Raw genomic sequence first — 22,736 nt, forward strand, 5'->3', positions numbered from 1 at the left:
GATTCGAAAAGTTCATAAAATTTTACGTCGGTTATGACTATTCTGACATTTCTGACATAATTTTTTCACAGAGTTTACAGCGAATGGAAAAATAACTGAAATTTCGTCCGTTTGGCCCGAAACGGGTTAAAGGTTTCATTGTAAAAAATATAATTCTATATTCTAGCTAGAATTTCAAACGATTTTAGGTTGTATTTATGACTGAATCTTTAATACCAACTGAAGTAAATTTTTACGTGTAAATTAGGCTTCGATCTCGACATAGATTTTTGAATAAAGTTAAAAAGGCTTTGAAAAATGGGCCTCAAGGCCCACGGATCAAACTAAGAATACTGGGCTGCATTGCTAAAGGTACCAGGAATCCACAAAAAATGTGGGTAAGAATTGGGCACCCGCACCTGGTGTAGTCTTCTTGTGAGTAAGATAAATTAAATTTAATAAATTAAATCTAACTATTTATTGAACAACACACTTAACTTTGAATACTGTTTCTGTAACATCGCGAACTTCGATGCGTATTTGCAGTACGACAGTTTGAACTGTAGTTTGACAAAAAATTTTTTTAACATCAATTCTACGACAGTAAGAAAATGTAATTATATTGAAAATTTTACGACTGCTTTCAGACGGGTTTAGCACCAGATGTAAATGTTAGATTATCCCATCAATATATTAAAATTTATATTTGACAATCCTGACTAGAGTAGAAAAGATTTAACCTCAAGAAGTCCGATCGAAATTTGCGGAAAATAAAATCGTACATTCAAGGTAGGAAATGAGAAAATAACGTGACAAAATTTTATACGACGTCATCACCGCCGAAGCAAGTGTTTAATAACATATTTATTTATGTTTGTTTCTTTTCATTTTTTTTCATCGATATCTTTAGTCATATTCTGATTCCTTACATCTGATAGACATATATTTATATATATAATTTATATTGTATATGGCAGCGTTAGGTATCATGACATTGTATAATATATATTTATTTATATATTTATATATTCATTATTAGATGATAGTGACTGACAGAACGATTCGATAATTTTTTTTATCATTTATTGTTATTGATTATTATTTATTCGTCATTTATAATCTCAATCTCTCAATTTTCTTTTTTATCTTATTTTCATATATCGATGTGAGGGCGCGCGTTTTACATATAATAAATACGCACGCACACGCGCGCACGCACACACACAAACGCTCTTACTATTTTATTTTTTATTATTAAACAACGAGCGATCATTTCGAGCGAGTATTGCGCGTCAATTTTCGCTCCAATTCAAGTTTTTTTATCGTTATTGATATTTCTCATACAATACGTTTCGCACAGTGAAAGAAAACAAATATATAACGTTACAATTGTCTACGACCACTAATATTTATACGTATTATATATACATGTATCGTATTTATAATATTTACTGGCATACTCTCGATTTTTTCTCTTTTGTTCAATATATACGCGGCTCAGCAGCATCACAATTGTATACTTTTCATCATCAACATCACTCGACAAATCTTATTGTAAACTTTTTTTCATGTATATTTTTATGTATAGTATTTATATATATTTTTTCAGCAAGTTATTATCGTTATTATTTTTATGTTTTAGATAAATTCTCATCAAGCGTTTGTCATTGTATGTATACAGATATATTTTTTTTCACATTCATTTATCAGATTGCTCATTTGTTTCATAACTGTTTTTTTCTCTGTCACATCGATACGACCCTCGCGATTTGGTAATACATCGTCTCGGTCGTACATTTTTTTCGAATGCCGACTGAACGCACTCGGCGTTTAATCTGCGTAAATTTAATATTTATAATATGCATGTCATAATGTCTACGTTTATAGTACTTGCTTCTATTTTACACTCTGACTACACTCACGTCGTAAAATATTCAGTTATTTAATGGTTTTTTTTTTGGTTTTACTTTATCAATTACACATCCTAACAACGCTGATATAACCGATGGCAATATAGTACCATTTTTATAGTAATGCATTTCATAAATCATTTTTTATTTTGGTGCAACTTAGAAAAATATGTCCCCCGTCGAGGTCATTGAACGCGGCTGGTACGCGCGCGGACGCACGTCGCACGTGTTGCGTTAACAAATTTTTCTTTTTCAACGTTCTTATTTTATTACGGCGATGTTTTCCTCCATTAATTCCTTGTCGTTACTATTTTTATTGATTGCGAATATATTTGACTTTTCGAAATTGACCCACGTTTGCTACTCCACATCTCGTTCAAAATTATTACACAATTAAAAATTAAGCCTACGTACGTTCGAAATTTATAGTGGAACACAATTGCATCCGAGTTATTTACATTAATGCATGATTAATACGATTAACAAATTACAATATGTAATACGATTAGCACCTATTTATTTATCAACGAATTTATGAAAAACTGTTTAATCAAAATGAATTCTAAGAAATTCAATCGCATACATCAATTCCACATTAGAAATTCATATACCCGAAGTAATGAAAATACACTTTTGTTAACAACTATTAAAATTTACTTAGATCGATACGAGCTTGACTAGCATATAAATATGATATACTATTTTCGCGTAAAGATTCAACGATTTTGTCCGATTAAATATACTTATACACGAATGTCTCCGTCGATGTCACTTTACTATATCAACGGCGAATCGAAAATCGCTATATATAATATTCGGACGCGTCAATAAAATCTATAGAAATAATCAACATACCCAACGATAAACTTTATCATACCGATTAATATTTTTTTTCTTCTATGTATAGATTCTGCTATCGCCTTTGCTATACCTTCCAGGATAATTTAAGAAAGTTATCTTCTTTTCTATTATATTCATTTAATTGATATTACATAATTTAATAATTCAATATCGTAGTATCATTTTACCAGAACATTTTTTAATCATCTTTATCTCAAGAGCTACAATTGACGTTCTTCATTGCCGGCTATATTAACATGCATCGCTAGATGTATAATACCTTAATCGAAATTTCATTCGCAGATTGAGACAAACCAGTTTGGCTCACTTTAACAAACCACTTATTTTTCTTTTATATGAATATAATCTCAGTTTTTACGATTAATGTAACGAGGTATTAAGCGTCGTCGCGATGGAATGCTTTCAAAGTTTACTTTTTTGTATTATTATTCATTCTTTATTTTTTCAACTTTTCAGCGAGGTGGGATATTCGTCGTATCGATGTGACTTTTACACTTGAACTTTATGCAGAGAATAATAATGAATCGATGAACGAACGAGGCTACACAAATATGAAATAGTTGGTGTGACAAAACAGAGAGAAAATAAAATATTGCCGCATTTTTTTATTAAACCTATTAACTATACAGCTTACATATAATAGATATATTGCACGTCGTCGCATTTCTGTGCTATGCTCTATACGAAAAAAAAGTGATCCTGTGCGGCAGCGGGACCTTCCTTTTTTTATACACATTAAATATATTAATTATACACAATCTAACGTAAAGTCGTGTGATACGCATTTCACATATGTATTTTACTGCTTGAGTAAACGTACTTCATTCATTCTATTATTACGTCTATGCATTATAAGATATCAATATTTATAATGAGATGTTTATTTTTTTTTTACCGATGAGTATATCGTCAAGGGATTACAATATAATGATTATTTATGCATATGACTTTATGCAGCTAATGGTAAATGTGAAGTGTTCGAATAATAGACGCGATATAATTTTGAGAAAATGCGATTTACAAATCAATGAAATCTGTACGAATTTCTCATTATTTAGTGCATGTGTTTCATTTATTTTTTATCCAGTTGGGTTTATTCATATTTTTTTTTAATATTCATAAGTGATACGAAAAAGAATTTAATGAAACGTTGCTTCAATCGATTCGATTGGTTTTCATTCTGCTAGGCGTTGTAAAAATTCAGTTATCCAACTTGTTCGCTACAGACAAGTCAGTGCGATCGTTCGAAAGATTGTTTTTCCACACATTTTGTGCATAACACGGTATTCATTTTATTTTTCACTCAGTCTCGTGGCAAATTTATATTTCGGGCAACGATACGCGATACACGATGATTCTCTATGAGATGCTTGCGATACGATAATGGAAGTAAAAATAAATGCGACTCGATAGTTATTTGATATTTTTTTTTTGTTTTTATACAATCGTTTTCTGTCAATCACGGTGTTCCCTTTCGATATTAACTGGTTGTAAAAGCGTATAGTAGTTTTATTCTCTCGTCTATGCGTTTATATTTTTTCGTCCTATTGTAATTCGTGTTTTTGTTTCTGAATTTCACGTAGATTTTAAGTTTTTTTTACATACTTCATTCCTTTTTTGAGAAAAATCATTTCTCATTTGGTTAGTCAACCTTACAAAATACTCACGATTAATATGTGATGCGTGGCTTAATGATAATAATCATGAGTACGATAGATGAGTCACATTGCAGTTGCGTATATGTATTATGTAAATTGTCATTTGATGCAATGGCATTTGTGGGAGGCTTTTTAGACGATATGTGAGATGAGCAGAATTTTCTTGTTTACTTGCCAATTCTGTAAAGCATATATATACATTCGTAATTTTCTTTTTCAATGGATATGTGCTTTCAAAATTCAATGAGGTTTTCAATGCAAAGGCTCGGCGTTTGATGATAATGAATGAATTTTAATGGATAATTCGCACGGTATATTTTTGTGCTTTACGTAGGCCTGAAGAAAACAGTAAAAAATGTATTTTTCTCTCATTGAATGGCGACTTGAATGATGATATGTCAGTTTACTTAATGATTCGCTATTTTACCAACATTCTCTATCGGATTATTCTTTTGAAAAGAAGTTCAAAAAGTTTTTTTATTAAATTTTTAGATTTTGAAAACTTGCGGGTTTTTAAAAGGAAGTTATGCAGTAATTTTTTTCAGATTCTTACATTTCATTCAAAAACATTCAAAAAACAAGAGAATTTAATAATTATATATATTATCATAAACGTCAATTATATATCACATTTCATTCTCATTCTTTTAGTTTCGTACTTTCTGTATTACGTAATTCACGAGCTTAAGGATGATCTTTAGTATCGATCGATCTACAGATATGTTACGTTTTTATTTGGTTGTAAGTTAAAAAAGATTTGTATTGTTTCGAGTGCAATTATTATAACCCGAATTCGAATGTAATTCATGTTGAAAAATCCACAGATCGAAGCATATTATTTACAATTCTTTAAAGCTCTGGTTAGATCCTCACAATGCACAATTATGTTATTGCAAATGATTTTTTCACGAATACCCTCCACATTATATATTTAGAGTATACATTAATACCGTTGAATGACTAGTTGAGTAGCTATTATTATTATTACTATTATTATTATTATTCTTTTTCCATCGTGTCAGATTTAATGTTTCTAATTATCATTATTATAGAGAATTAAAAAAATATCTTCAGTTAAATAGAGCCTTTATATTTTTTTTCAAAAAGTATTACTTCAAAGATTGTTGTGAGGTATTATGAAAAAGCCGCGAAGTTTTTTCTTTTTTTTTCAAATTAGACCGTCGTTTTTTTACAAGTGTTCGTATATTGACGAAAGCTTGTTTTTATCTTTATAGATGATTAAAAGTGTGAAAGTATTTACCAAAAGAATTCTCAAAACATTGATCGATTTTTCGAGTTAATGTTATTTTAAATGTGGACCCAAGAATGAAAACAGACCAAAAATTTTTATAAATGTCGATACTGCTTGTATGGCAAAACTTGAATCCTCAGTATTATGAAAGTATTTGAAACTTTATTGTAATATATAATATGAAGATTAATACAAAGATGAAAAGGTTAGATTGACAATGATTGCAAATTTAACGATTTTATTATTCAATAATTATTTCGATTCATAACAATATTATGGAACGATGACTTCATTAATAGATAGTCCTAAGTTATTTTCAAAATTCAATCGATTCACAAATGTATTTATCCGTGTTTAAATAGTGTCTTAAAGTGTATTATGATGTGTTATCAATAAGCAAGTTTAAAATGTTTAATGCATCGTTTTAGAAATTTTTGAATAATGTTAGCTTTTTCATTTATGCTAAACATCATTTTAATTTGTGTATCAATAATCTGTGGTCCATAGCGTTTACTCGATTTGTTTCAATGAAATCGTTATATTATCTCAGTCCCAGTTTTATTACGGAGGAAGACAAAAATCGAACTTATGATTATCAAAGAACATATCGTATTAATAGTATGATGATCTTCTTAAGTTTTGTTATTACAAAACATTACGGCTTTAAACAATAAGCAAGAAGATTAAACTGTGCGTTTTCAGGAATGCAACTGAGACTGAGTTTTTCTTTGAGAATTCATTATAGTACAAAAATTGAATTTAATAACGAAAAAAATTATGTCAATAGCGGAACGATTTCTTTTATTATTGTTACATAGTCGTAAATATTCGTATTTGCTTTTTCATTTTTTTTTGCTATATTGTCCAATGTGTATTGTTGAGATTGAAGTATTACATGTCTTTCCGTATTAAAGACACTCGAAGCGTCTTTAGTTTATCACGGTAAATTGTTACGATTATTAGTCAAGAACTCGCGCGACAAAATGACTGTTAGTTCATATATATATTCAATATTAAAATGACATATTATGGCAGTGTGCTGATTCAAAAATTTCGGTAGAAAAAGGGGTAGAATACGGGTAAATTATTTCTTTCATAAAGAATACTGATTTTTAGGGAGTTATTGAAAATTAAATTAAATTGAATTTTTTTCAGTCCTGTGTATGTGTGATGAGATATAACCATGAAAATTCACAATCTAATGTTAGCAATGGGCACTGATAAAACGATGTGGAAAATGAGATTACATTTTTATGATACACTTATTTTCAGCACCTTATACAATCAGTACACGTGGCGTTTTTATTCAATTCTAAACTAACGGAGCTTTCTATTAGACGATTGAATTTTTTTACTCTGTCGTAAATGTCTATAATGCGCGCGTTAAGTTAACTGAGATCTAGATCATAAAATTTCGAAACTGTTTTTTGCGCATCTTATTAAATTTTTAATTTTAATTTTTTTTTTAAGAAAAGGATTTTTCGTAAAGTGTACAAATGGTTCTCTTGCACTTTATTATTTACAATATCAATAGAGAAAATAAGACAGTTTAATGAAATTTTATAATCAGTCTCATTTTTATTTTTATTTTTCTATGTAATAACATGATTTTTTTTGAATGTTTGTGAGTGAATGATAAATGAAAAAAAAGTTCTATTTAATACGATACACTAACTTTTTTGATGAACATTCGCAAGCGATTAACGAAGCACATTAATATAAGAAACTTGTATCTGAATTGAAGTCTATTGTGATTTTCATCCCTATTCACGAGTTATATTAAAAATTTTTGGTCAATGCGCACTTTTATAATGCGTCAATATTTTAGCCTATTTTGTAAAAAGATTTGAAACAGTAATTATCGCTAAGATTGAAATAATTTATCAAAGTGATTTTTTTAGAACTACGTCAAAATGGACTCAAGTGATGTTTTCGTCAAACTAATAAAACCCTGTTTTGTGTTTTTAAAAACTTATGGTGAATCACCCAAAATACAAAATTATGAAAAATATTACTTGGAAAAATGTTCGAACTTATTTCATTGTTTCTGTTTATGTAATCGTTCTGACAACTTTTTATTTATAAACGTTTACATTTTATCAAGTACACGGACATTCTAAATTGTTACTTGTTCTTTTAAATCTACATTTTGATATCATAATATTCACGATGGAATCGATCAAAATTATCGAGGCGTATACTTCACGGAACAATCGAGGAGAGTCAAAAGATTCAGTGTATGCGGAACAACAATACTGACATACTACGGCAATTTTACGAATAAAATCGATGTATAATTTTAAAGCTTTCTTCATATTGCTCTATCTTATTTTCTGTAAGATTTAATTTTAATCTGTTTCAAACTAGTTGCGTACCATTATTAGTAATTTTTTTTTTCATAAGCACGCAAATTTCATCTAAACATTCGCTAACAATGATAATACTATTAATACGCTTACACGAATAAAGTTGCATTGATCTTCGTTCGTGTATCATTTATCGCTTACATATTTGATCAAGATTAGGCAATTTTTTTTTCTCAACGATATCCATAAAAAAGAAAAAAAGAAATACGAAATATTGCGTTGTTTTCTTTGTTTTGTATCTGTCTCTTTTTTTTTTCGTTAATCCAATCACTGCGCACTGCAATTACATATCGTGTCGTGCGTTCAGTCATTAGTTCAATAACACTAAGTGTTCATAAGAATCCTTATCAAAAGCACATGTATACAGTGTGACTATACTATTTATATGTGTTTATGCATACTTCGGTACGTGTTATGTTTTACATAAACGTCGCTTGATAGTGCATTTTCAATGTTATTCTAATATTCGAGGCTGTTATTGTTAAATTTCAACAATTACCTCGTTTTTCTACCCCCCTTCCCCTTTGTTACACGTCATAATTAACAAGATAGAATCGAATAAAAACTTTGGCGATACAAAGTCTTGGAGAAATCCGATTCAAATCGGTTGTTTCGCGTGAACGCGCGCGGTATACTCGCACACGCTCTCGTCAGCCGTTATTATATCAGACTTTTTTTCATCGTAATACTTTTATGGCTATTATGTTCGCTCATCTAATTGAAATCTGCAATAATTATGCACGAAAAACTTTGCTATCTGTTCGCAGACGTCGTTCATGCTACTCGAAATCTCGTTTCGAATATTTCAAAAAAAAAAAAAAAAAAAAACAATAAAATTGAAGTAATCGGCAAGTAGTCTCGTGTATTTTTCTTCTCCTTCCCGAATGGAAGTATGGGTACCACATACAAAATGGGAACATTTACAGCTACTAGCATTATTGGCATCGTGTCGCTCTCAGTTATCGCCAGAGACACGCGCGCGTGCTCATAAAAACATCGACGCCAAAATCGACCATTTGTTCATTCGTTCGTGCAGGCGATCGCTTGGCGATTCATTCAGTTATGGTAGGCGTATCCAGTGTGATTCATTCGCAGGATCTCGCGTCTCTTCGAGCCTGCGATGTCTTCGTCTCATGGCTTGCCGCCGCCCATTTTGCTGAAGCAGTCGTCGTCGCTGGCCTCGATGTCGCCCTCGACTCCGCGCTCGGCCTCCTCGGCGGCGCCGGTAGCGCCGTCCTCGGTGTCGACGCTGCTCGTCGGCGTCACGAGTTCGCCCGTGCCGTTGCCGAAGAAATTGATGCTCGGCAGTACGCCGGCTACACCGACACCCACGCCGCCACCACCGCCGTGACCGTTGCCACTTCCGTTCCCGTTGCTCATCGAGTTGAGAAAGGGATTGGTCGAGTGCACGCGCGGCTTCACGGCCGGCAACGGGCTGCTGTTGCTGCTGCTGCCGTTGTTGCCGCTCTGAATCCGGCTGAACTTGCTGAGGGCGTCCTGGTAGCTGATGGGACTCGTGCCGGCCGGCGATCGCACGTACTTGCTCGAGTCCTGGTAAGATCCCGCGGAATTGCCGATGGTCGGCGACCGATTGAACTTGGCCGAATCCGGCTGCATACTGTTGAGGTTGAATTTGACCGATTCCGGCTGATTGCCGCTCGCGTTGTAACGCACCGAGTCGTGCGACTGCTGTGGCCCGCTCGGATTGAATCTAATGGTGTCCGGCGGCTGAGCGCCGATGGAATTGTACCTGCTGGATTCCTGCTGGGCGCCGGTAGGATTGTACCTGACGGAATCCTGTTGGCCAGCACCGCCGAGGCCGTATCTAGCCGAATCCTGCTGGGAACCGAAGTTGAATCTGGCGGTGTCCGGCTGACTGTTGGTCGAGTTGAACCTCGGCGAGTCCTGCTGGCTGCCGCTGTTGTGGCTGGCGAATCTCGCCGAGTCTTGCTGGCTGCTGCTGGTCAGATTGAATCTCATGGTTTCCGGTTGTGCGTTGGTGGAGTTGTATCGAGCCGTCGGTGGCTCCTGGGACAAGCTGTTGCTCTGAGCTGCGGCGCCGCTCACGGGCGAACGCGTGAACTTCATGGGGTCCTGCTGCTGCTGAGAGTTGGGGCTAACGATCGCGTTGTTGGACGCGCGATTGAATCTCATCGAGTCCTGCTGCTGCTGCTGCGTGCTCGGGCTCCCAGCGGTAGTGGGCACGACGCGATTGAACGTCGGCGGCACCTGCTGAGCTTGACCCGGTGGTCCGGCCAGGGGCGATCGGTTGAATCTCACGGACTCTTGCGGCTGAGTACCGCTCGGACTGCTGCCCATGGTCGTCGGCACACGGTTGAATCTGACCGAGTCCTGTGGAGAGCTATTTCCGCCGCCAGTCGTGCCCTGAGCGACGCGGTTGAACCTGACCGAGTCCTGTGTCTGCTGCTGCTGCTGCGAGCTCGGACTGCTGGCGTTGCTGCCGGCCGTCGTCGGCACGCTCGGCACGGCGCGATTGAATCTGCTGCCGACCGACGAGGAGTCCTGGTAGGGATTGTTGCCGGCCGGATTGGCGCTGCTGCCCGCGGCACCGGTGGCCGCCGGTCGGCTGCCGCTGTACTTGGATTCCGTAGTATAGCTGTTGGCCAACGAGCCGCGCTGCCCCTTAGCCGATTCCGGATGATAGCTGCTGCTGCTCGGCGGCTCCTCGCTGCTAGGTGAACCTGGGGACGAGACTATCACCTGCGATAGAGAGACACAAGAAGAGAGCGACGTTTTTCAATCATTAATTCGACAAACAATTGACGTGCTCGAGGCTATGCATAATAATTATTTTGTTATTCTGACAATTCAATAATCGGGAATAATTTATTTTATCATCATTACTGTTATTTTATTCTGGAAGCCCATTTGTTCTTTAAACAAAACGTTCTTATCCCAAGTGTCATTCCGTCTAGTGCTGCGAGGCATAAAATCCTAAAAGAGGAGAGGCGATACTCAAATTAATTTTTCTGTTTTTTTTTTTTTTTTCAATCGATTATCAGACGACAGTTAAAATAACACAATTAGCATCAAGTATTAGAGCACTCATAAAAGTCGGATGATCGTGAAGAGAAACCATGGTGTTATTATTGTTAATGGATGATTATAAAAACTGTTACGTTAAGCCGCGACATGAACTTCCGTATAAAGACGTGGAAAAAATTTCAGTACCACCTCGCCACGAATATATATCGACTGCGCTGAGTGTTATATATTTTATTTGCATTGCGGGGTTGGACTAATTTGCATAAAGCGAAGCTGGATTGAGTTATTATACAGATATTCAGGCATTGCACAATCCTTTCATATTTTAACGAAGAGAATAAATGGGACTTTCCATAATGCATCATTCACTTTGATTGTAATTAGATAAATGAGAAGATTATTAATCAATTCATTAAATTTCGATTTAAATGAATCATTGTATTATGCGCAAGCAAACGTTCAGCCCATCAGCGGCATGCATTATTAAAATTTGATAATGTCGAAATAATCGTAAGCTAAAAAATGTAACATGTTAATCATGATCATCATTTACTTGAAGCGTGAGAGAGAGAGGCAATGATAAAAGTGGTTCATTTATTATGCAAGTGATAGAGTGTAACGAGTGCCACATCACACATAGGAGCGAGCAAAGATGGATTTTCGTATAATTAATAGGGTATAAGAGGGTTGATTCGATCGGTGTGTTTTTTGAAAACGAACATAAAAAAAAAGAGGGACGATCCAATAAAGAAAACAATTATAAACGAGGATATGTAGGTCAAAGGCGAGAGCAGCGGGCAAGGATGGCTGAGAAGAGTAACGATAATGTACCTGTGCAAGAAGTGGCTTCTCTGTGCTGTTAGCGATTCGGTAGAGCCGGCAATAGACGTTTGCCCTAAATACGCGATTAAACAGAGTGTAGAGACATTAAATGAACAGATCGAGATAGAAAATCGAGTTTTCGTGCTCCAAAGTCAATTATCATGGGATTTTCGAGAGTATGACGTCGGTATCTCTGAGTTACTGTATTATTACATTTACACAGTGGGGTTTTGTATGAGTGTTAAATGAAACAAAAAAACTTGTAAATTCAAAAGCTAACGAAGAAAAATGCCAAGTGAAAGAGTAGAAAATTTAAAGTAGTATTGTAGCATGCAGAAAAAGTTCGTTCTGCAGCGAGAATCGAGAAAAGTAACTCGATGCATTTCATAGACATCTCTATGAAAAAATTTTGAACTAATAAAAACGTTTCGACGTACGTGCAAGTCGCATGTGGTATCTTTTTTTCTCATTGCACTTTCCACAGTCATGAACGAGAATACAAAACAATGAAAAAAAAGGAACGCGTTCGAGCGAATAAAAGTTTATGAAAAATGTCAAGCGATAAACCGCAGAAAACAAGAGAGATGATGAAAACGAGAGAGGCAGAAGTCGAACGAACCTGCTGGCGCGGTTTGACGGGCGGAGGCGGCGGCGGCCGCGACATAGTTGTTGTAGTTGTTTGCTGCTGCTCCGAGGACGAAGCCACCGCCTGCTGGTGCTGCTGGTGCTGCTGCGTTGACTGGGATTGCTGGGAGGTAGCGTTGCTGATGATGCTGCTGCTGGTGCTGTTGTGGCTTGCGTTGCTGCTGTTGCTGCTGCTGCCGTTGCTGGAGCTGGTGGTGATGCTGCTGGTGATAGGCTGGTGCTGTTGATGAGGCGAGGGTTGCTGCTGCCAGGGCAGCCCGGTTCGAGGCAAGGTTCCCCGCAGCGGCGACTGCGACTGCTGCTGCGCTTGTTGGGATTGATGGATTGGCTGCTGCGGCGCTGGCTGCTGCGGCGATCGCTGCGGTTGCTGACTCGGCGGCTGCTGCGGCGACTGCTGGATTGATGACTGTTGATCGTGCTGCTGCTGCTGTTGCTGCTGCATAAGATGCTGATGCAGCAGCTGAGATGCGCTCGAAACAGGCGGATGATTGCTGCTGCTGCTGTTGTTGCTGTTGCTGTTGGCCGTAGACGTAGTACGTGGAAGCGTTGAAACGACGGAAGTAATCTTGCGAACTGTCTGTGAAATAAGCTACTGATTATCCGGAACTTAGCTGGTTGGCTGGGTTATGGGGATTATTCGATGACTCTCTCTGGAAATTAAGGCAGTTGTTTTCGCGCTTGGGTCCGCTTCCTCTGGCTCCTTGGGATTCGCGACTGGCGCGATCCAATGGAGACAAAAATAGCGGCTGCGCCCTTTTTTTTTACAACTTTTCCAAGAGAGCCAACAACGGCTACTTTTTACTTTTCTTTTTTATTCATTATTTACTCAATTTATTACGGTGAAAATCGTGTCATTTTATTGGTCATATGAATAATGATGACTGTGATAATCATGCGAATGCAATAGAGTTTTCGAGTGATTCGTGAGATAAGTGATACATAACAAAATATGATCGTGACGAACGTGAAAATCAAAATTCGATCGATCCATAAGTTCCATATATAATCAACGTGATACGTGTTTTGTGCGCCAGCAACGAATAATCAATCAATCGTATATAAGAAAAACAACAGTAAGAGTGAAAGGAAAAAGAAAAAAGCATTGCCATTGGTGGATGATGGGTGTAAAGAGCACAGAGCGGGCAATAAGAAACGGATCACATTACCTGACTTGACCGGCCAGATCTCCAGCAGGTACTTGAGCACGGCGATGGGCTGGGTGAAGTCGAGGGGGGCGCCCGTGTCGTCCGAGTGCAGCATGAGCACCGGGCCGAAGCAGACCGCGAGGCTGCCCGGTGACATTTTGTTGCATTGCGAGATCACCATGGCCAGATGATCGAGCAGGTAGATCAGAGTGCACTGCAATTATAATTTTTTTTTTATTATTAAAACTGTTTTTTTTTTTTTTTTATTACAACAGAAGGGGCTTTCTCGAACTCACTTTGTTTACGGTCGGCAGGCAGTCGAGTATGCTGAACATGAGCTTGGCATTGCCCTGCGGGTCGTCCGGCAAGCAGACTCCGAGCGCGTCCACCATCATCTGATAGAGGCACTTGGTGAACAATGGCTCTGGTAGTTCTCGCAGGTAGTCCTTCAGAACGCCTGCGCGCAAAAAATTGAAAAATACCATCGTTAAACGTCGTCGTCGGTTCTTAAAACGTTACGTGACACGAAAAAAAAAAAAAATAAATAAATATTAATCAGCTGCGTGTGTGACCTGTGATGACGTTGATGTCGGGCACGTTGTCGGACGACAAGTCAACCGATCTGGCGTTTCTCTCGAAGGCCTCGCGCAGTATGCGCTTCTTGGTCGCTGATCCGCACAGTCTGTACAAACCTGCTCGCGGCGGGTAAAAGAAACAGTGAACATTTTTAGGTGAAATCTGACTGGCCTCGAATCGGTTAATTAATCAATGATTTTTCACATTCACACATGACGATCGTAATGGAATGGCACATAATTGTATAAAAATAGAGCTATGAACTGATTTATTTTCTTTTCTTTTCTTTTTTTATGATTTCTATAAGTGATCGTATGTATACATGAAGTGCATATGGGTGAAGGTGAAGGTGCAAGTCGATTTATGAGCTTGTGCGGGCTCGCAACATTTTCTCGATGATTAAGAAAATTTTGTGAGACCTACAGTGGTTACCTATGATGTCTAAACCACGCCTCTCGACCTCCTCGACGCAGCGCCAGATGATGATGGGCACGTTGGGCACCCCGCTGCCGCCCATCGCCAGGGCGGTCGACACGCCGCCGGGCACCCCACCCGTTTTCGCCTCTCGCGACACCTGCGTATGTATTATTAACAGTACATGAAATCGAATCGCAAAAAAAAAAAGATAAAATACACATGAAAAAAAGGCCACTCACGACCGTCTCGAGATCGATGCCGAAGAGGGGCGCGATCCTGCCGGCCAGCGAGACGACGGGCAGACAGCGCCTGCGGAACGTCTGATTGGCGTCGGTGTACCTGAGCCGCAGATAGATGGTGCCGCGGGGCTCGACCTTCACGGCCAGCTGGTGGAGCGGCGACTCCTTGAACAGCGTGGGCAGATAGACCGAGCCCTTGTAGCAGAGCTTGTGGCGGTACTGCGGGTCCCAGGAGTAGACCAGCAGATCCAGCTGACGATTGCCGACGAGGTCCAGCTCGAAGTTCTCGTCCCAGTCGAACATGAGGTCGCCGGTGCGCACCACAGTGCGCGCCTTGTGCACCCGGTCGCACTCCAGCACGCAGTAGAGATCGCGCAGCGCGCAATTCACCAGGCTGCCGTTCGAGCCGTTGTTGGCGTTAGCGTTATTGCCGTTGAGGCCGGACTGTGTCGAGCCGCCGGGCGTCGTCACCGCCGCCGAGTTGGTGGGATTGTTGACGCGCAGACCGCGGCCCGCGAGCAGGTGCACCCAGAGCAGGCCGCTCACCCCGTTGACGAAGTCGCTGCTGCTGCTCTGGTTCTCGGCCAGGGTGAGCAGCGAGCTCGTCGTCGAGCTCGGCGTGCCCACCTGGGCCGGCTTCTCTATCTTGTATTTCAGGAACTCTGCGCGTCGCGGTAAAGTCAAGTTTTAAACACATGGGTCAATGAGTTGTTATTATTATTTTTTTAATGTGTCAGGTTTTTTCAAAGTTTCCATTTATTGTTTACTACGTGTATAGTAGTCACGATTAGACACTTGAGTGTTGCGCATCGACACTCTTAAAATCCTATCTGAGCTAGTGCGTAAGAAAGCTTCAATTCATTACTGACCAATTGTGGGTGTTCTTAATACCCGTATATTATTTCATCCCCAATATCATTTTTATTATTTGAACAAGAAAAACTAATAATATTCATTTTTTCGATTTACTCATCAATATGGAATAAACATGGTATATATACCGTACGAAAATGTTTTTGCCACTTGCGAGTTTGCAACACTCCATCTGTTGATGGAATCGAAAAGCTTGCAGTGGAATATCACGCCTTTGATTACGATAAATTGCGCTACAATACAACACGTATTCTGGAATATTAATCCTTATAATTTCTTTAAAAAAATCCAACTCCTTTTTACAATAAAATAAGGAACGTTGTAAGAGGTAAATTTCGCAAAAAAAACCGCAAATAATTTTTTGAAAAATTTGTCTTGCAATGAACATAACATCATTATGTATAGTCGCGAGTTCTATTTCCACGAGGTAGAAGCGAGCGAAATACTCTACATTCCTTCGATCAGGATCCCGCTCGTTTTTCACGAACTAGCCCGTCAAAGATTCAAGATAACAATGGCACTGGGAACAGCGATCGAACTCAACGATACAACGTCTCGTACTCACCAGCTGGATTAATGTCTAACAGTCTTTGCTCGATGGGCCGGGTCGGCGTGGACGTCGAGCCACCGGCGCCCAGAACACCACCGGCACCGACGGCCGCCCCCCGGCCGCCGGCGGCGAGCGCCGACATGACCGCCGAGTGATGATTGTTGTTGTGCGTCATGGCGGTCGCGGATGAGGACGAGGACGAGGGCTCGAGGTCGGCCATGCCCCGCATGCGCCTGATGCTGTTGGCCCGCTGGCTCGCTGCGCTGCCCAGGGTGTTCTTGCTGGCCAGGGCGGCGCGCACGTTCGAGGCCACGAGGGCCGACGAGGTGACGCGCGGATTCGCGTAGCGCGAGTGATGCACCCCGCTCAGGCCGCCGACGCCGCCCAGCTGATGATGGCCGGACGACGATGCCGCCGCGGCGGCGACCGCCGAGCTGATGGCCGTGGAGGCGCGCAGATTCGCCAGGTTGACCTGCTGCGCCGAGGCCGAGCGATGCGACAGTCGGTCGAGCGTGCTCGTGGCGTAGGGCCGATAGCCGTAGGTCGCGTAGTCGGCCTGTATTTTTTTTTTTTTTAAGATAACGTACGAAGGAAGATTAGCCAACTTGTTGCGTTGTTTACACGTAATATGATAAAAATACACGCGTTAATTACGATCCTAATGTAAAAAAAGATAAAAGCAGGATTTTCGCGCACGACTATACCGTACAAGGCGGCAATAGAGCACTCTCGAGCTCCGCAGCTTAATTAAGCCTCGAGCACGTTCTCGCGGAGATGTATGCGATACGATACGTATATAATGTATACACGTGCAGCTCTCGATGTATGTATACAGTCAGAGACACGCGTGCACGCATCGCATAAATTTCATTATAGCTCTCTGGAGCGAGTCCAATGCCGCGCATTATAATTCGGGGAATGCAATAATCGAAAGACGGTTGGGCTTTGTCGTGCTCTGCATCGGTACGACGCGTATATACAAGGGTTGTACAACGGGAGACGCAGGTGCGTTATGCAGTAATTACAACGAGGATCGTTCATCGTCATTTTTCGATTCGATGCTTTCACAGAGTTAGATGAATTTTAGGTAAATCTAATCACCAGAAGTGAAACTTCAGAGTTCTTTTCCCCGGTTAAATTTCCTTTCTGAAGTTTTATTTAAGTTTGCTCGATTTTTGATTTGCTTGAACTTAGTCATTTTTCATGTTTTTTTAATGATCTTTCTTTTTTCATATATTTCATATATTTTATGCCATCAATGAATTTAATTACAGAGAAATTTATTTGACTTATACAACTATTTTTACTTCACCACTTGCAGATTTACTATACTCGCCATCTAATGGCAGAGACTTAAAGTGATATTATCGAATACAGTGGTTGAAAATCAGTCTAAATTTTTTGAAACAATTGCCATTTTAAAATGTGCTTAATATTTGCAATACAATTGTATAAGAACAATTACTATTTGTTACAAGCCAAATAATGTTTATTTATTTCAAAACATGTTTGATCATTGGTCATTTCTATCAGGATTCCATTAGCTTTAAGATTAGCAATGAGTGAACGATTCTTGAATTTATTTCTACAGTTAATCTTTTTCAAAACTTTTATCAACTTAATTTTGAAGAGTAAAAAAGTTATTCTATGAAATAATAATTACTCAAAAATTAAATTTTTTTTCTTTTTTGTTAAGTTATTAGTGGATTTAAAAAATCAAATTAAGCTTGGAAATGTCAAAAAAAAGAAGTACCTACGTCACGCGGGGTTCCCAGTACTAACCGCGCTCAACTTTGTTTATATTCGGTGATCGGACGAGAACCGTAGCTTTCAAAGTGATATGAACGTAGACAGAATGTCATAGAAACATATCAAAATTTAACCGAATTTTTTTTTCTTCTCTCTATTGCACCTTTATTTATTTATTTTATCCCACGTTTTCGGAGCAAGTCATAATTACGAGTGGGTTTCATGTGACAATGTTGAGGGTACTTAAAACACTTTAAAAATTTATATTTCAATAGCGTGGAGTGTGGAGGGCATCGAACACAGCGATCATTAAAAAAAAATGAAAATCTCAAATGCAACTCGAGCTATATCTATTTTAAGATTTATTTGTAATATACAGCGTGCCTTTTCTACTTTACTAAACAATTGAAAAAAGTAATTCGGATACATCATCCCCACACCTTTATATCATACTAGAATCTTACTACGCGCACAAAGCATACTCGTAGTCGACTCGTAGTTCTCCGTATAATCGCTCGGATATTTAAGCAAATTATATGTACCAAAATGAATGAAATTTTCATAGCTATTTCGATGTAGTTTTAACAAATCCCTTTATGTATCGCAGTATATTACTGAGCATAGCCAACCGACATTGGAGGGGGAAAGTATCGCCAAGGAGCGACACAGTCGCGAGGTCGAGTCGCTAATAACGTACTAGTACAGTGTGTACAATCGCCAGTGAGTTTGTGCAATAAGCAAATGTTTACAAATTAGTGATACGAAGATTCGAGTTACAGTGTTGGCTACTCAAGGCATCTAACCTCAAATATGTTCTCCGTGTAAATTGCGAAAATTCACTGTGATTTCATTACAATCAATCGAATGATGGAAAGCCAAGAGGGCACAGTCAGGTAAAACATGTTTTATGCACGACGATACATTAATTGAAACTTTACTAATCAACAAACTTTATCATTCTTAAGAGTAAAAGAAGAGACTAATGACGTATGGCCAGATGCCGTCGACGACGATATTTTCGATTCGGTGGACTCTTACGATGTCAAAAATGTTCAAACATTCTCGTTTCATGAACCATCAGTGAGTTGAATGATTCGAATTATGTCCTGTTTCTTCGCTATCAAAAACTACATTACACAATTTTAATTTTAGACAAATAACATGAACGAGTCTATGCCGTTACAGAGGAAGTTAGATGAAGAAATATTTATAGATGATGAGTGCGAAGATGTTAAATATGAATTGAAATCATTGACAACTTTCTGCAAAACAGAGTATCAAAATTATCCACCATTTGTGAAAACAGAAAACAAAAATCAGCTCAATGAAATAAATAAAAATATATTCATTGATTTCGAGTGCAAAAATGTTAAACCGGAAATGAAGTTTAAATCCACAAGCATCTGTAAAACAGAGAATCAAAGTTGTCTACCTATTGTGAAAATAGAAAATGAAATTCAAAATAATTATTCGCATGATGAAGATCGGGTACTTTTGATACAAACAACATGCGATCATAATGATAGTCAATTTCCATCTTATGAAAAAAAAAAGAACCGAAAGACTTTTAAAAGAGAATTAAATCTGAAAAAACACATCTACTCGGTACATAAGGGCATTAAACCATATGCATGTAAAATTTGTCATAAATTATTTGCCTACAAAAGCTACATTAAACGGCATGTCAACACAGTACATAATAAGAGAAAGCCCTTTAATTGTGATGTCTGTCAAAAATCATTTGGATACAAAAATCATCTTAGAATTCACATAAATGCAGTACATAATCAAAACAAACCCTTCGAGTGTGACAAATGTCACAAATCATTTGGGGGAAAAAGTACTCTTAAAAGACACATAAATGCAGTACATTATCGGAGCAAACCCTTCGAGTGTGAGATTTGTCACAAATCATTTGGAGAAAGGGGTACCCTCAAAAATCACTTAAATACAATACACAATCGAAGCGAAACCTTTGAATGTAATATTTGTCACAAATCATTTGGATGCAAAAATAACCTCAATAAACATGTAAATGCAGTACATGATCGTAGTAAATCCTTTGAATGTGACATATGTCACAAATCATTTGTAGAGAAAAATAAGCTCAATAAACACATAAATGTAGTACATAATCAGAACAAACCCTTTGAATGTCATATTTGTCTTAAATCATTTGGACAAAAAAGTACCCTTAAAACTCACATAAACACAGTACATAATCAGAGCAAACCGTTTGAGTGTGACATTTGTCACAGATCATTTGGAGAAAAGGGTAAACTCAATAGGCACATAAGTATAGTACATGATAAGAAAAAACCCTTTGAATGTGATATTTGTCATAAATCATTTGGACAGAAAGGTAACCTCAATAAACATGTAAATGCAGTACATGATCGTAGTAAACCCATTGAATGTGATATTTGTCACAAATCATATGTAGAGAAAAATAAGCTCAATAAACATGTAAATGCAGTACATGATCGTAGCAAATCCTTTGAATGTGATATTTGTCACAAATCATTTGCTTATCACAGCTCCATCGAAAATCACGTCAACGTTGTACATTATCGGAGTAAACCCTTTAAATGTGATATTTGTCACAACTCATTTGGGTACCAGATTCAACTCAAAAGGCACGTTTTGAAAGTACATAATCTAAGCAAACTCTAGGAGCATATAATTTGTCTAAAGAAATTTGGACGAAATAGGATTTCTGAAATTACATTAGTAAGCTCCGCAATTTTAGAAATTCTTTTTTATAAATATCCTTCAATTTAAAAAAATAATAAATTATTTCAAACTTTTATTTATTTTGTTGTGATTGTGAAAACCTACCCGCATTTCTTACATTATCTAAAATGTGAATAAAATTTCCCAAGCATCCATTCTAGTAGAGAATCCTTGGTTTGGAGCTAGAATTACTTCTTAACTTAACACGCTAACCCCATAACTGATTTCGATAAACCCAGATAAACTAAGGGGTATCAGTTTGCAATCATCGACCCCGATCAACTACGTACCGTAAGGCCATCACTTTTTCAAAGCGAGGATATATTAATCAATAAAGCCTGTCCTTAAAAACACCAGTAAAAAAAAACTCTACGATGCGTGCCCTTAATATTTTTTTTTTATTCATACCTGATTGACGGCCGCGTGTATGTTTTCGGCGCTGTAGGTGTAACGAGGCGGCCGGCTCGAGGTGGATCGTATCTGATCGTAGAGGGCCGACGTACTCGGCGTCCGGCTCAGCCAGGCCTTGTACTCGTCCGACGTGAAGACCGACGTCGACGACGGTATTCGTCCTGCAATATTTTTTTCCGCAATGAGCACATGCGAGTATCGGGCGACAGAACGTAAAACTGAATGAATATCATTCGAAAAACGTCGGTCCTTTTTTTTTTTTTAATTAGCCTCGTCGTTCAGTCATTATACAGAGGTTTGTACTGTGGGTATAGGTTGCATGAGAACATACGATTTATTAATGTGTGCTGTTTATATACGTTTATCAGAAAATCAAACAAACATCATATGCTAATTAAGCGCTTGTCTAGCTCTATATAATAAGTCTATAGATCAAAGTATCGTGAAAACAGTAACACACAATCAACGATGCAGCTAAGTTCGATATGATGAAAAAATCGGTCATGATACAAAATGTCATATAAGTACAATGAGAAAAATAAAAGTCAAAAGATATATTTGTAACATCGATGAATTAATGATTGATTAATTTTTTTTATACTTTTGTCGAGTACTTCGTGGGTACAGTGGGTAGGGTGTATTTTACGAATGATGGATGAGCTGTATATTTTTTTTGTTTACGTTACCTCGATCCTGTCGTATGGAGGGCATTTCCGGTGCCGAGAGCGCCCCGTCGTCCTCGTCAATGAGACTCTGCGCCAGGGTGCTAATTCCCGATCTTAGCCCGCCCTGCTGGTGTCCGCCCGGCAACGTCCTGACGCTACGCGGCAGCGAATTCGATCGCAGGCCTAAAACATGCGTGCGCAGCGTTTTCGCTGTTCGCGGCAATTCGTTTAATGAGAATGATCGAACGGAGTCGCGCGACGGCTTTGTTTTTTTTTTAACACACATTTTTATATGATATGACAGTTCTGAAATGGGCTGGAAATTTCGGAATGGAAGTTGAATTTTGACTTGAACGCGCTTGAAAATTTTATGGTTTTTGCTTTACATTCAACGCGATTTTTCAATGCGAGATATATTGACGAGCGAGCATGTGGACGTTGCCGTGGAAAAGTATTGGTTTATTGTGTGTGAAAACTTTTCATGCCAGTGTATCCAATACATCGCTCTATTTTGTTTTATCTATGGTTTGTATAGTAGAATGATACAGTAGTATGAGTATGTCTAAGTTTAATTGCTAAAAACATACTAAATTGCAGTTATATATAAACATTTAGATGATATGTAATTTTTGTATTGTGATGTCATCTATCATATGATATATATTTTTTTCATTAAATCATTTAACAAGTTGACAGAAGACAATGAAAAAAAAAAAAAAAAAAAATACGATACTGAGACGTGAATGGCGATGTGAAATTGCCGTGTTGGTAATAAAAACAAAAATGAGAAGACTTTTTATGATCAAAGCTCCAACGCATAAACACACATATCCGTGCTTGCAGAAAAATGTTATTGCATATTATAGTTTACGGACTGCA

At 38.2% G+C, this 22,736-nt stretch overlaps 1 protein-coding gene across 1 annotated transcript in view; it reads right to left on the minus strand.

Moving 5' to 3' along the window:
- Positions 1 to 632: 632 nt before the first annotated feature.
- The window catches only part of LOC106655797 (rho GTPase-activating protein 100F-like), a 57,691-nt gene continuing 35,587 nt past the window's right edge, over positions 633 to 22,736 (minus strand). Inside the window, exons 8-18 of the mRNA XM_023461407.1 lie at positions 21,879 to 22,067; positions 21,190 to 21,353; positions 16,489 to 16,855; positions 16,315 to 16,374; positions 14,877 to 15,538; positions 14,644 to 14,794; positions 14,217 to 14,336; positions 13,941 to 14,101; positions 13,666 to 13,858; positions 12,474 to 13,072; positions 633 to 10,747 (exon numbers count right to left, since the gene is read on the minus strand). Coding sequence (XP_023317175.1) covers positions 9,158 to 10,747; positions 12,474 to 13,072; positions 13,666 to 13,858; positions 13,941 to 14,101; positions 14,217 to 14,336; positions 14,644 to 14,794; positions 14,877 to 15,538; positions 16,315 to 16,374; positions 16,489 to 16,855; positions 21,190 to 21,353; positions 21,879 to 22,067 — 4,256 coding nt within the window. The 3' untranslated portion in view covers positions 633 to 9,157. The remainder of the gene's footprint in view (positions 10,748 to 12,473; positions 13,073 to 13,665; positions 13,859 to 13,940; positions 14,102 to 14,216; positions 14,337 to 14,643; positions 14,795 to 14,876; positions 15,539 to 16,314; positions 16,375 to 16,488; positions 16,856 to 21,189; positions 21,354 to 21,878; positions 22,068 to 22,736) is intronic.

Source organism: Trichogramma pretiosum, unplaced genomic scaffold (assembly GCF_000599845.2).
Source record: "Trichogramma pretiosum strain Unisexual culture from Peru unplaced genomic scaffold, Tpre_2.0 scaffold49, whole genome shotgun sequence".
NCBI lineage: Eukaryota > Metazoa > Arthropoda > Insecta > Hymenoptera > Trichogrammatidae > Trichogramma > Trichogramma pretiosum.